This window comes from Metopolophium dirhodum, chromosome 1, assembly GCF_019925205.1.
Source record: "Metopolophium dirhodum isolate CAU chromosome 1, ASM1992520v1, whole genome shotgun sequence".
NCBI lineage: Eukaryota > Metazoa > Arthropoda > Insecta > Hemiptera > Aphididae > Metopolophium > Metopolophium dirhodum.
Window position 1 is genome coordinate 128,556,449 of NC_083560.1, and position 14,168 is coordinate 128,570,616.

Here is a 14,168-nt window from a genome sequence, read left to right on the forward strand (position 1 = left end):
GCCTCCGAACGGTGCGACGATAAAACATTTTTAAGGAGCGAGAAAAATAAAAACAAACTCGCCCATAGAGCAGTAGTAGTTCTTAGACGGACTCGGGCACGAGATTTATCGATCTCAAACGCTTTCCCAATTATTGCTGAGACGTCTCGTCTGCTGTTCGACGTGTTCACGTTATAAATAGAAACACTCGACAGTGAAACTACTTATTTCGGCTGGCCGAGCTTCGATATCTGTGAACTATTGTGTGCATGACTCATACGTCTATGTGTTTGTGTTTGTGTATTGATTTTGCCATATTGCTCCATAACAATAATACAATATTACGATAATAAGGTCTAAGGTGTACTGCGTCAGTGTTAGGTATAGCAGTTTACAGGAGGGCTGTACACGGAGAGGGTGAGTGTGTGTCTCGCAAAGATGATTATTATTAGTTTATTTTTATTAATGAGACCATTACCCAGTAGATAATCATTTTGTTATATCTTTCAGTATCATATTATTACCACCATCACATATCTCTAATATAACTATCGAGTGATTCATTTAACGTAATTGGCATTCGTTATTACAAAAACAATCAAAGTTTTTGAAATATTTTTTTTAGATAATTATAAGTCGTTAAAATCAATATAATAAATTCACTAAAAAAATATATTATTTACTATTTTTGATCGTTATAGTTTTTTTTTTTTTAATGATTACATACTTTTTAAATCCTTTATTCCAAAGCGCTTCAAATGCACACAAATCTAATTTTGGACGAGTAGTTTATGAGGTGGATATTTAAAGTTTAGATGAACAATCCGCTCAGAGTGTTACCACGCAAAAGACTAAAAAAAATTATTTTTAAAAACGTATTTTTTTCTGAAAAAGTGACTGGTCTTGCGTTGAATGGACCACTCTGTATGTTTTTAAATTGCAATATTGTAGAAGTCTGCATGCAGTGCATATTATTATTATATACGAGTAGCTAAATGGTAAATGTTATTATTCCACATAGGAACAATACATAATATTATTATGTTCTCGGCTTTGGATAAACATCAGATTAGGTGTTGGAACGGTATGATTAATATACAATTCAATCACGAAAATATATTTCATTAATTATGCGCGTCTAGTTTATTTCTAAATTGAGATTTATTTACGACGAGTTGTGGCGCATGTGAGGCGTCAAAGTTGAAATATGTGCAATTTATTATATATGCGTTGCGATTAAAAATACACCGAAGCGATTGGATTGCATCCCGCCCTGTTCAGAGTCTTACCGTAAGATTTATTTGTTAGAATACATTTCAATACTTAAGTTTTATATTTATAGTATTCTGAGTACACACATTTAAATTTAGCGATTGATTTCGAACTCGGCGCACAGCGAGTGTATTATTGGTTTTTATAATGCCGTGTTTTATTTTAGCTTTCTTCGGAAAACACTTTACGAGACAGTAAAATTGTTGGAAAACTTTCATCGCCCACCCTATCTCGGGATACAGGAAACTGAATGCAGCCAGTACTTACCTACTTTAGAAAGATCATTTTTCAAAACAGTGACATTTACAGTAAACTTGTTACTAACAAAATCCTACCCACTTTGTAAGTACCGAGGTGTGCACGGAATAGGCTTTCGAGATTTCTTTCAGATTTAAAATAATTACACGAAACTGGGTTGTGACGAGATGAACAAAGCGAGATTATATCATATACTGTTCTCACAAAGTTTTCAACGTGTTTTCTTTTTTTTTTTTTTTTTAATTGAAATTTACATTTTATTATATAATTATGGTGGGACGTTGGACTATTTCTTTTTTTTCTTTTTAAATTTCAAAACATAACTTTTATAGCTCTACGTAATCACATTTTATTATTGTTATTCGATCAAAAATTAATATATTTTATTACAATTCAATCCCATAAATAAACATTTTGCGCAGGAAATTCTTCAAGTCTGTACGAGTCGAATTTTAAAAGATAATAATAATAGATTATAATTGATATTCAAATTAAATTGGTAGCTCTAGTCGCTAGCGAAAAGCAGTAAAAAGCATTATAAATGTCCATAAATTTGAATTAAAAATATAATATCTACTAATTAACTTTAAAATACTGTCGAAAACTTAGGACAAATGTAGTACGTTACATATTATCCTAGAAAATATAACAGTAGGTACCTATGTATGCCACGCAACTATTTTCTCAGTTATTTGATTTTCTTTGTCTCACATAGGTATTGCGTATTTATTTAGAAGTGTGGCTAATTACTTATACATGGATATGTCTTTAGCGTATTTTTTGTCCATCAAAATTTACTTAAGATCATAATAAAGTTATAGAGATTAATTATGTTATTTTTGTTGTTATCTAATATTTTTGAGAAAAAAAAAAACTAATAGTAATTAGTCAATTGCCAATTTCTCATAAAAAGTGAAAAAGGTGATGAAATAATATGGTTATTTAAAATTTCATATAGTGAAAAATGAAGAAATCAAAGAACTCATTTTTTCAACATTTTGCAGAATAGTAAAGAAAATCCAATATCATAAATCATAATATTGTTATATTTGTATAAATATCTTCGTTAGTCATAATTTGATTCGAAATTAAAATCGAATATACAGTAAAAGTATTTTATTCATAATAATTGTATACAGTTCATGAGTAGGTACTTATTCGTTAAAGTATTTAGGCATTTTCGATTTCACCCACACAATGTAATGTTATTTCAAAGTTTAAAAGTTCAAACTTTATGCAAGAACTAATTATGAACAATCTGATGTAATAACATTTAGAATATTATTGTTTTATACTCATGGAACAAAATTAACTGACATAACATGATGAGTGATCTGTTTGTTGTACCTACCTACTCAATTATTAAATAACAGACAACTACATTTGTACACGTGATAAGGCTACTGTATACAGAAGTAGTATGCGGTGGTTGCATCCACTTGTTTATAATTTTTTTTTCTTTATAATATTTCTGAATAAAAAGCTTGTTAAAAGGTTTTATCAAAAGTATGGAGTTATCTGATAGTTGCATGGGCCTTTCATACCTATATTGGTTTGATGAAAATGAATTTTTATTTGGTGATACAACAACATAACTTAATATTATACAATATTATGTCTATCAAGGACATATCGGTGTGATCTCGAAACCATGCATATTTTGTCGCGTCTCATTATTATAATAATAATAATAAGGGGGACGGAGTGGCCGAGCAGACTAGGGCACCGGTTACGACGCGCACCGTCACCGGTTCGAACCTGGAGAGAGAGGCCGCCATCCCCCACCCGGGCATCACAGATACCTACGGGTGCCCACTTGCAAGTTGTGCCAAAAAATAAAACACACGTGTTTACAACCTCCATTACCCTCCCCCACAGTTAATAAAAACCACCCAATGGCCTAAGTTTTCGCGGGTTAATAAACGAAAAAAATAATAATTATAATATAATTTTGTTATAATAATACTGTCTTACACGCGTCTCATGATATAATCACATTCTGAAAATCAATATTATCGTTTTGTTGCGCAGGAGGTTCCGGTCCAGATGGCACTGCAGCGCAAAAAGAGTCTGCCGGACGTCCAAGTGCCGCTGAACGCTCCGGCTTCGATCACCCGGGAAGAGGTGTCCGTGTTGAGTTCGGCCAGGAGGGAGGAAATGCGCAGGGTGGAAGAAGAAAATGAACGGCTCCGAGCCAACCCACTGCTCTACCTAGTCAGTCCGCACATGAAGGTACGTGCCACCACAATAATACAATAACGCACCTTACACACAAGTCATGGGGGGCAGATTGCTGTAGGCGAGTTCCAGTTACAAAGTTTAGCAGTACAACAACTTACTGTTGGCTTAACTTAATTCCATATACCTATATGCGACTTAATTATTGACGAACTCGTTTCGATGCGCATCGCACTTAAGCTCTATTAGTGTAGGTAGTTCTATTGTATTATAAGTAACATATTATTTTAATACATTTTCAATAACGAACACATTTCGATTCGAATCGCACTCAACCACCATTACTGTAAGGGCGTAGGGCGTCTTTAATGTTTTATTCACATAAAGCCAAAATCGTTTGATTGTTCCAAAGTATTGGTGTAATCAATGTTGACTTGAAATCCCAATGTCGTAACCCGGATGTCCTCTATGGCAATAATGTTCGATATTGTTCTGCTGTTGTTTCCGAAAAAAAATTGAAATGAACAATATTTTTTAAAAACGATATATCTTCAATCAGCCGTTGGCAGAATCGTAAACATTTGGATTTACTCGCACACACAGTTGCTTGACATAGTACCTACATAAAATATGTATAAATGTACACAACAATTATTAATGCATTCGTAACCATCAATATATTCGAATTATATAGTTTATTACGAATGAAATAATAATGTTTTAGATGGACCACGGACAATTCTTTATCGCAATTATAATATTTGAGTAGCACTTGAAACAAATTTACTATTCTGGGTGATCAATTTAACGAAAGTCACTTATTATTTAAATAACTATTAATGATTTTGAAAATACTTTTTTGTACATAATTTAACGGCGTTTAAAACAACGTTTTTCTAAGAAATTTTTATCGCTATCATTTTTAAATTATTTATACTTTTTTAATGACAACATGAGTTGTCTTATTTCAAACTTATTTCTATTTATAAAAAATCAAATCGATTCATTTATGATTCATAACTTCATAAGTCTTTAAAGTTTAGATGAGCAGAGTGGAATACAGTAATATCACACACAATGTCGGTTCACTTCTCCGCTCATCTAAAACCTTAAAAACTTATCAACTAATATACAACTTGTCCAAAATTTAATTTTTATATATTTAGATACTGAAAATAATATTCTACTCCATATAATGAAATTAAAAATAAATATTGGCTTACAAAAGAGTAAAATTTAAAAAAAAAATTATAGCAATACCTATAAATACAGTAAAAATATAATTTTTTTTACAAAAATGTTGTTTGGAACGACTTTACATAATGTGAAATAAGTATTTTCAAAAATTGTAGTGTTTTTTGAAATAATCAGTGTCCCATGTTAAATAGATCACCCCATAACGAGAAAATAACGAGTTTTTCAAATGTTATATAAATAAAGCCCAAAGTTTTGGAAAAAAAAACTCAAGATTATCTGCATAGATAATCGGTGAAGATTATAAGCATTAGAATTATTGTTGTTTATGAACGTCAATAACCAATGGAGTTTTGTTAATATAACAGATTATTATGTTAGAAAGGGGTGCTGAAATTCCAGTCGCATTTGCATAGGTCAAAGGGTCGTGTAGGGCATTCCTGTTTGTTCCTCACTTTCACCCTCATAGCTATTAATGTGTCTCAAAATATCATATAACATTTCACCAATACTAAACAAATTTATACAATTCATCGCGTAGACCAAACATTACCGACTACGATTATATTAAAAGCGTTTAAAGCTGTTAGAAACTTGGAAAGAACATATTATAGACTTAAAACTATGATCGTTCAAAAATATTTAACTTATAGGCTATAAAAAAATGATTGTTTTACTAAAAATATTTAACATTTAAATATATACTTAAGTGGATGTATATTAGAAACGTTTAAAGGCACTAATTTTGACTTAATTAGTCCTAATAATACCACTTCGACCTTAAGTCACAATAACAATGCATGTTTTCGGTACATTTTCAATAAACTTTTTTTAAGGTTTTTCGCAATTGTCTGGAGAATTATTAAGCTTTTTGAAAAAGTAACATATATCTCTACTAGGTTTACACCATGTATTGGATTAGGCTACTTTAAACTTTAGATACTTTAACTTTCCACCTAGCCTTTTGGAGCAGATATCCCACCCAAAAAGTGGTAAGTAATACACGAAATAAACTAAAAAGAAACACCGCAATTTATTATAAAAAAATCACTGATCATAAACACAATATGAAAACAAAAGTTGAATCTTGCCTAGACAAAAAGAAAACAAACATATTTTACGCCTACGTATCAAAAATGAATTTTCTCAAAGATACTGCTGACAACGGTCAGCGGTGATGGTGGTGGTGGAAGTTACTTTAAACTGTATATACCTACTCTAACTTTCTACCCATCTCTAGGGAGTAGATCACCCACCCAAAAAGTTATATTACACAAAATAAACAAAAAAAGAAAACACCGCGACTTATTATAAAAAACTCATCACGAAAACAATAATTGAATCTTGCCTGGACGTATCGAAATCAAAAATTTCTGAAAGCGACTCCTGACGACGGTCAATAATAATGGTGGTGGAGGTGGAGGAGGAATTGAGATGCTCTCAGCTCTCCAACACGACCACGCCTATGATTCCGGGACACTTTGTCACAAGATATTTATGGCGGTACTTTAACCACCTTTAGTAATGAACCGACAAGGAGGAAAGTCGCTCTGGAGTATGGTCTTACACGCGGAGACAAACGACGCTGGGGACCTATTACTTGTAAATTTAGAATGTTCAACTTTTTCTCTTCATTACGTGGGTCGAGTAGGTATTAAAACGGTCCCTGCAGCAGCTCGGCCTCATACCAAAACTGCAATTAGGGTGACCAGTTCTGTGGTTTGGATAATATGTTTTATAACGTCTATAAAGTATATTTTTGTTATATTATAAAACCACGTGTTATTATGTTATAGGTATCCTTGTAATATTTATTCTATATTTTGCTAACATTTAATATAAATAATTATAAAATAATAATAATGATTAAAAAACATACTTACAAATTTCAATATACAGTTATTGACAATGCTGTAATATTTTTAAAAATTGTGCTTATATACTATTTAAATGGTCGTTTTTCGGAATAATTAAACATTTTTAATTTCTTAGTTATAATTATTATTATAAACAAATTTATGATAGTGTAAATAGTTATATATACTTGCAAATTACAATATGTCACTAGACATACATGGGTGATAAAATATATGCGCAGGCCACTGGGTTATACATGAAAAAAATTCAATTTTTGGGCATATAATATTATGTATTATTATTATTTATGATATCGTAATGCGTTTTATTTCTGTCGAATATAACAAGTCAGGACATGTCATGATAATATGTATGCGCTTAATGTGGTTACGTAGTGGTAAATATTTTTCTATTAGATACCAAAATGGATTTGTGAAAAGTGACGAAAATCTATCGATGTTCCCGATCATATAGCCCAACTATTAATTTATATTATATTGTGTATGATTAATGACTAATGGGATGTCGTATATTTTTTAATGTTATTATTCATTTTTTGTAATAATCATAATAAGAAATTAAACGTTTTTTATGAGTCCAAAAATATGTTCACTTATCACAAGTCAATAATTTTATATGGAAAAAAAATAATATTAAAATTATTTTAAGTGTATATAATTACCAACATAAATTACTTTAAAAAAATGATATGGTCGTATAGAGGTTTTTTATATACCTAGGTATAATATATTCATTTTTGAACTTAGTTTAGGCATTAACGACTAGGTACTCAACCGATACAATTTTATTATATTTATACACCTAAACATTATTCATTATTTTATTTAAGTATTTTGGGAATATGAGTTTCATTTAAAAAAATGATTATTAATTATTGAGTCCTTTCGTTGGAGGTGCTAGGATTTATCGATGAAGTTCTAGAAGTAAATATAATGTTTATAATCCGGTATAAATGGTCAGCATATTTAAAAAATCTATATATATTTACGGTAATGAACATACTGAGAGCTGAGCATATAGAGTTGGTAGCATACATAGATTTTCATCAGCCTTGAGGTATCCATGTGTGATACGAGTGTGGCCTATTCAACGGCGATTGATTATAGCACCGTATTTCATGTATACGGTTTGAACTTTGAACCACTCAACCACGGTAGAATGAACAACTGTTCGATCACTCCAATTTTAATATTTTGTAAATTTAACTTTTTTTAGGCCATTTAATTATTAATGTAATGGCATTTGTCATTGTAATTTTATAAGTTGTAACCCGATGACCATAATGAATTCTAAACAAAAGTTAGGTACCTCCTAAATGGCTTATTTTGTGTTTTGGTCAACTACGGGCGCTTATTTGATTAGTTATGTTAGTTGCTTAACTCAAAAAATAATACAAAGCTTCATTAAAAATAGAACACATGATTAAAAAAAAACTTACTGTAATCTGTAACTAAAAAAAAAAAAAACCGATAAGTCTAAAATAATTAATTAGTTTTCGGTATAATATGTGTGTTTTCACACTTAAAAACTCGGAAAGACCAACGCGTCCTCTTAAATAATAATACGCATTATGTCCAGAGGGGGATCAAGGTTTTTTACGGTTATAGACACTAAAGATTATCCGCCCTTACTTTAAGTAAACAAGTTATAACATCCTCTCCAACTTATTCGAAATATTAAAATATATTATAATAATAGTATCTAAAACCATTAGAATTTTCGAACTTTTTTTTTTCTTAGTTATTTGTTATTTCATTAGCCTAAATTGAATACGTCATTTTAATGAATGTCCATCACATTTTACAAAAAAGATATTTTTTTCAAGCCATCATTAAAAAAAAAAAAATTAAAATCATTGGAAAATTAAGTAAAACATTAAGTACAACTTTTTTATAATAACGGATGACATCCGGTGTGGTGACCCACAAAATCTATCTTTAAATTTATCATTATCGATAAAACTGATTTCCATACAATGCACATATTATATGACTTGTGGATTATTTTTACGTATTATGACTATATAAATTATAATTTAAAATGGATACAAAATAGGTGTACCTGTTTATACAACATTTAGGAGGTTAAAAAAAGTATTATTTTTTGTAAATATAAAAAATAAATTACCAATCTAATTTTTTTTTGTATGAATGAAATATTTTAAAAACCATTACACAACTTTCAGCCCCTTAATTTATTGTTCTGCCTCGGCAGGTGCTCACTCTGCCTATTGAGAAATACAAAACTAGTCTATAACTATGTCTGAGAAATACAACAACTATGACGATAATAATATATTATGTCCGTCGCTCATATTCAGATATTCAGTGAAACTTCCATTTAACGACATTTTCTATTCAACTAAAATACTTTTGATGACCAAACCGAATTAGAACCAAATTTATTCGATATTCTATTTAGCGAATTTTCCTATAGTACGATCTTTTGTTTGGCACTAGATTTCTTAATAATATGGAACTTTCACCGTATACCTATAATATGTACAATAATATTGCGGTCGGTACACAGATCGACATGAAATTATTATTATTATATCGTACGAGTGCCGTCTGCCGTGCGTGGTGCACAGTTTAGACTTGTTTTAATTTATAGGAGTTTGTATAGTAATATTGTGCCGTTCAACCCTCCCCCGCGCACTCCACCTGAACCGACTACGACTCCGGCGCCTGTCGCTGGATATCATAATCATAATATAATAATAATATAAACGAATGATAATGTGATTTATCGGTTACATAAGAACCGTAGGTACCTACGGTATACACCTCCTATATTATACCTACGCATAATCGTAATATTACTATTATTATTATTATTATTATTATTATTATCATCGTCGTCGTCGTAGTTGTGCCTCCACCACACTCGGATTGCGGGAAAACCGCGTGTGCGCTGCGTGGTATATACGGTGGCAGCACACGGGGTTTAGGTCGAGATCGAATTACCTGCTTACGTATCCGACCGGGGGTGGTCTCCACCCACGACCCACCCACCCACGAGTCCGACGGGAAAATCGTGTCGTGTCCCCGAGGACTGAAATAATAGTAATAATAATGATAATATAACGTTACGGTTGCGATACAATTAAGAGCGGCGTGGGGCGGGCGCGTAAAGGTCGGAGCGGAACGGGTAAAAAGTTCACGGCGAGCGATAATAAAGAAACGCATAGGCCGCCGCGTGCAGGCGTATTATAATAATAATAATTATTATTATTATTATTATCATCATCGTTATTATTGTTATTATTATAATATGTCCCAAAGTCGACCGTCGTCATCTGTATAATAATATGTCCTTTGCGTTAAAATTATTACGACTATTATTATTACACGGTCGGCCGATTTTATTTGTTTACATTACGCGCGACGCGATAACGCGTCTTATCATTGGCGGTCGTGTTTGTACCATAGAGTCTGTAGTACTACTCTACGGTTTGTACGCTGCGCTGTGTACATTTTATGCGATTCCGATAAGACTATCATAATATTATCAATATTATAATACCTACGCTTTCGTGTGTGCATCCGAAAATTAGGTGTTATAATAATATTTCACTAGGATCGTCGCTGCACGTGGTCGGTGCACATCTCCAGCGGTGGCGGTGGAGGACACACCTCGCGGGTGTCGGCGAGACTATAATATGATATACGCATAGGCGCAAATAGCGTATGGAATTTGGGGGGGGGGGGCTAAAGCCTTACTTTGATAATATTGAATAAGCTTAAAACAAAATGTAGGAAATGTTTGGGGAATGGACATTTTTTTTTTTGGAGGGGGGGCGCTTAGCCCCTAAAGCCCTCCGCTATTAACGCCTATGAATATGCGCCTGCGTGGGTAGATCCATTTGACGTAGGAAGCACTAATTATAATATTTTCAGAAAACATTAACATTTCTTGAAAACAATTCTGTTACATAATTTTAAGTCGTTACAGAACTACAATGGTTCTTATTTATACTATTTTTTATCGTTATCATTTTTAAGTTTTTTACTCTTGACAACATAAATATAATATTATTATATCTTTTGATTTCATACTCGGCAGCAGAATATTATTCGGAGTATTTCGATACATAAAAATTAAATTTCGGACAAGTAGTTGATATTAGTTAATATAGGTATTTAAATTATAGATAAGCTTTTTAAACTAGATTCTCGTCCAAAATGTCTATATTATTTGTATGTGCCCTTCAAGGTAGGTACCTAGGTAATGAACAAAATATTTGCTTTGAAAGGAAGAATTAAAAATGTACGTTGTAGTTATATAAAATGGTAAAAAAAAAAATGATAACGATAAAAAATATTAACCCCTTAAGATCGTGTAAAAAAATATATCATCAAAAACGTTAACAGTAGTAAATGTTGTTTTTTAAATAATTTCCCACGTCAAATAGATCACTTAGTATATTATTATAATATCCACCGGCCTCAAAGTCCGACCTCGGGCCCGTAGCATTGTTATATTTTGTACTTACGTCGGCAAGTTTACTATAATCGATGTTATATAATAATTAACTAAAAATATAATATTATTAGTGCATCCATAAGAGCATTCAATCTCGCAGCAGCCACGCCGCCCGTCGGTCGATAATAATATAATCGTCATGCTCAAGTCCGTGTTATGTAGGTACTCTAAAAGTGAAGAGGCCCCAGGGCTCGACACATATGGTGGTCCACTCACAGGTGAATTAAAATGGAAAGATTTTTATATTTTTCCAGGACGGATAGGTAGGTACTTGCGAAGTTTTTTTTTTAAGGGGCAGTTTTTCTCAGTTTTTTTCTACGGTTCTACGTGCGTATCGACGATTTAGTATCGACTGCTCGACATCACTATGTCAACACACACTGCGCCTTATTATTAATTTTCTTAGGATTCAAGGGGAGCCCTAAGGACGAAAATGTTCATATCAGATCCAAATCACAAAAGTAAAAATAATAATAATAACAATAAGACAGTGTTAGATAGATGAACGACAAACATGATTAGCGACAGGAGCGTAAATGTGTATAAAAATATATGGAATGTCTGAAATAAAACTATCGAAATATCTAAAAAAAAATATGCTCTACTATCTCTCTGACGATATAATTATAATATTAAAATATAATGTCATACTTATTATTTAATTATACTTTGTCATTTGTATCAACATAAAATATAAATCAAACATTTATTTTATATCAGGGTGTGTAATCCGTGCGTTACTAATATCATTGAGTATAATATATTGTACAATATGTACCCAATGCTAATATTTACAAATATATTTAAGGCCCCATAATAATTCGTGTAGGCTCAAAAATGTTAGTTTGAACAAACAACACATTATAAACATCAAAATCGTATAATATAAAAGTTATAAATGGTATTTTCTAAGAGGTCGAAGTGTATATTTTGAATATTTTTTTAGTTACGACGGTGAGTGCCTTCATCCGTATTTTAGGGTGCAGAAATATGGCTCGGGACTTTTTTTTAAATTAACATAATACACAAAAATGAATCCACAAAATACATCCAAAAATTTGCAGTCTATTATTACTGTATATGAGGTACGAAGAAGTCCCTCCTCTTTAATTTAAGATTGTAAGAATATATATTTTCTAGTCAGAGCGGATTTAGTTTTTTTGTTTTATATTTTGTCTGGCGTGTCATCAAATTGTGTCATCACTAAAACGGCAAAAAAATCTTCAGGATTCATTAATCTTCTATATTTAAGGTGCTTTCTGGTAGACAATAGAAGAAGATCTATATTTTGGTACTTTGGGTGGTCGAAAATAAGAAAAATCTCAGTACTAGTAATTGGGAATTACTAACCAAATATAGCGGCGAAATGAAAATATATACGCAACGACCGTTTTCAATAAAATCGATTGGGATTTTTTTTTTATAATTAAAAGAAAGAAATACAGACTTAAGATTTTAATCAACTATTTATATTAGCGTTATCATGACATAAAATAATTTTCAAAATATATTTAAATGGTTTTTATTTTTTGATTTATGTTCATCAAATGTTTGTTCTTCGGTCAAAAAGCTCGAAAATGTAATACAAGATTCCCCATCATAAATGTTCATGGAATAGTTAATAAATGTTATTTTCTTTAAGCGTTTAAAATTAAAATATTGACAAACTTCGTCAACATGACGAAAATTCGTAATGGTAGCTGAGGTCTTATAAGCGTCTATAATATATTCTTAATTTCGTTCCCTATGTTGTATACCTTGGCTTATTCGGACGTTTTTATGTCCACATGAAAGTTTTTGAAATGGGTTTTAAATTTTTAATTTAGTCTTGTAGAAGGGGTATCCCCGTATCATTGTGGATTTGCCTATTTCTCGTGAACTGTGGGGCTTTAAGTATTACCCGTATAATAACTTTTTTTTTGGAGGGTTTGGATTTTGATAATTTTTTTAGAAGATGCTGACGACCAGACTTGACAGACCCCATCAACGGCTGGACTATTGAAGCGTGTAATAAGACCATTAGGGCGATGATTTTATTTATAGTGTTGATATTTTGTAAATTGCAATATTAGCTAAATAAAATAATGTACACTATCGTAAGAAATAGGTCTCACCAGTCTCTTCTACAATGAATCGTCTTATTTAAAAAATAAATGATGAAAACAACCTTTGTATTTATCATTGAACTCAAATTTAACACATATATTATAGTTACATACTAAATGACGAGATACACTCGAAACGCATACATTTTTATACAATAGAAATGAGGTCCGAGGTTTTTTTGTATTTCTAACAAAAACTAAAAGCCCGAAAAGGTCCATTCGGTCTAACAGCTGTTAACAATGAACAACGATTATGCTAAGTTAGGAGTGTCCAGTGACTGTGTTGGTATAAGGTAGGGTGACCATTCATATACAAATAAAAAAAGGACTAAAATAATGTCCATAATACTTTTAAATTAATATTTACAAGTTTTTTTTTTATCTTCTAATAATAATATAACATAGCTGTTAGGTATACATGAACATTTATGTTATACAGGGTGTTCAAAAAGCTTAAACCGATAAACGATAAACGATATTATGATATAATTGATGAGGTGATTAAATGTTTTACCTAACAAATTTTCATTCTGTTATTATCTCTAATTGCTATATTATGTAGGTATAAAAATGTGCAAATAGTAATTAAACCGTTTCCAATTTTTTTGAACATCTTGTTTAATAAATATAATATAATACATACCTATACCAGTTTAATGTATGCCATATATACATGTATTTTCACCGATATCGATTTTCATGGTTATTATTTTTCATGAATATAATCGGTATCGCTGTCATCATCAATAACATAATATTTTTTTGTCAACAAATTCAAATCCAAAAAATAAATATGCATAATATATATTTTAATTGATA

General features: G+C 31.3%; 1 protein-coding gene across 1 annotated transcript in view; it reads left to right on the forward strand.

The window, feature by feature from the left end:
* Window positions 1-14,168, forward strand: part of LOC132937503 (uncharacterized) — an 85,522-nt gene that overhangs the window by 47,121 nt on the left and 24,233 nt on the right. The window contains exon 2 of the mRNA XM_061004324.1: window positions 3,541-3,741. Within this exon, the coding sequence (XP_060860307.1) occupies window positions 3,541-3,741 (201 nt within the window). The remainder of the gene's footprint in view (window positions 1-3,540; window positions 3,742-14,168) is intronic.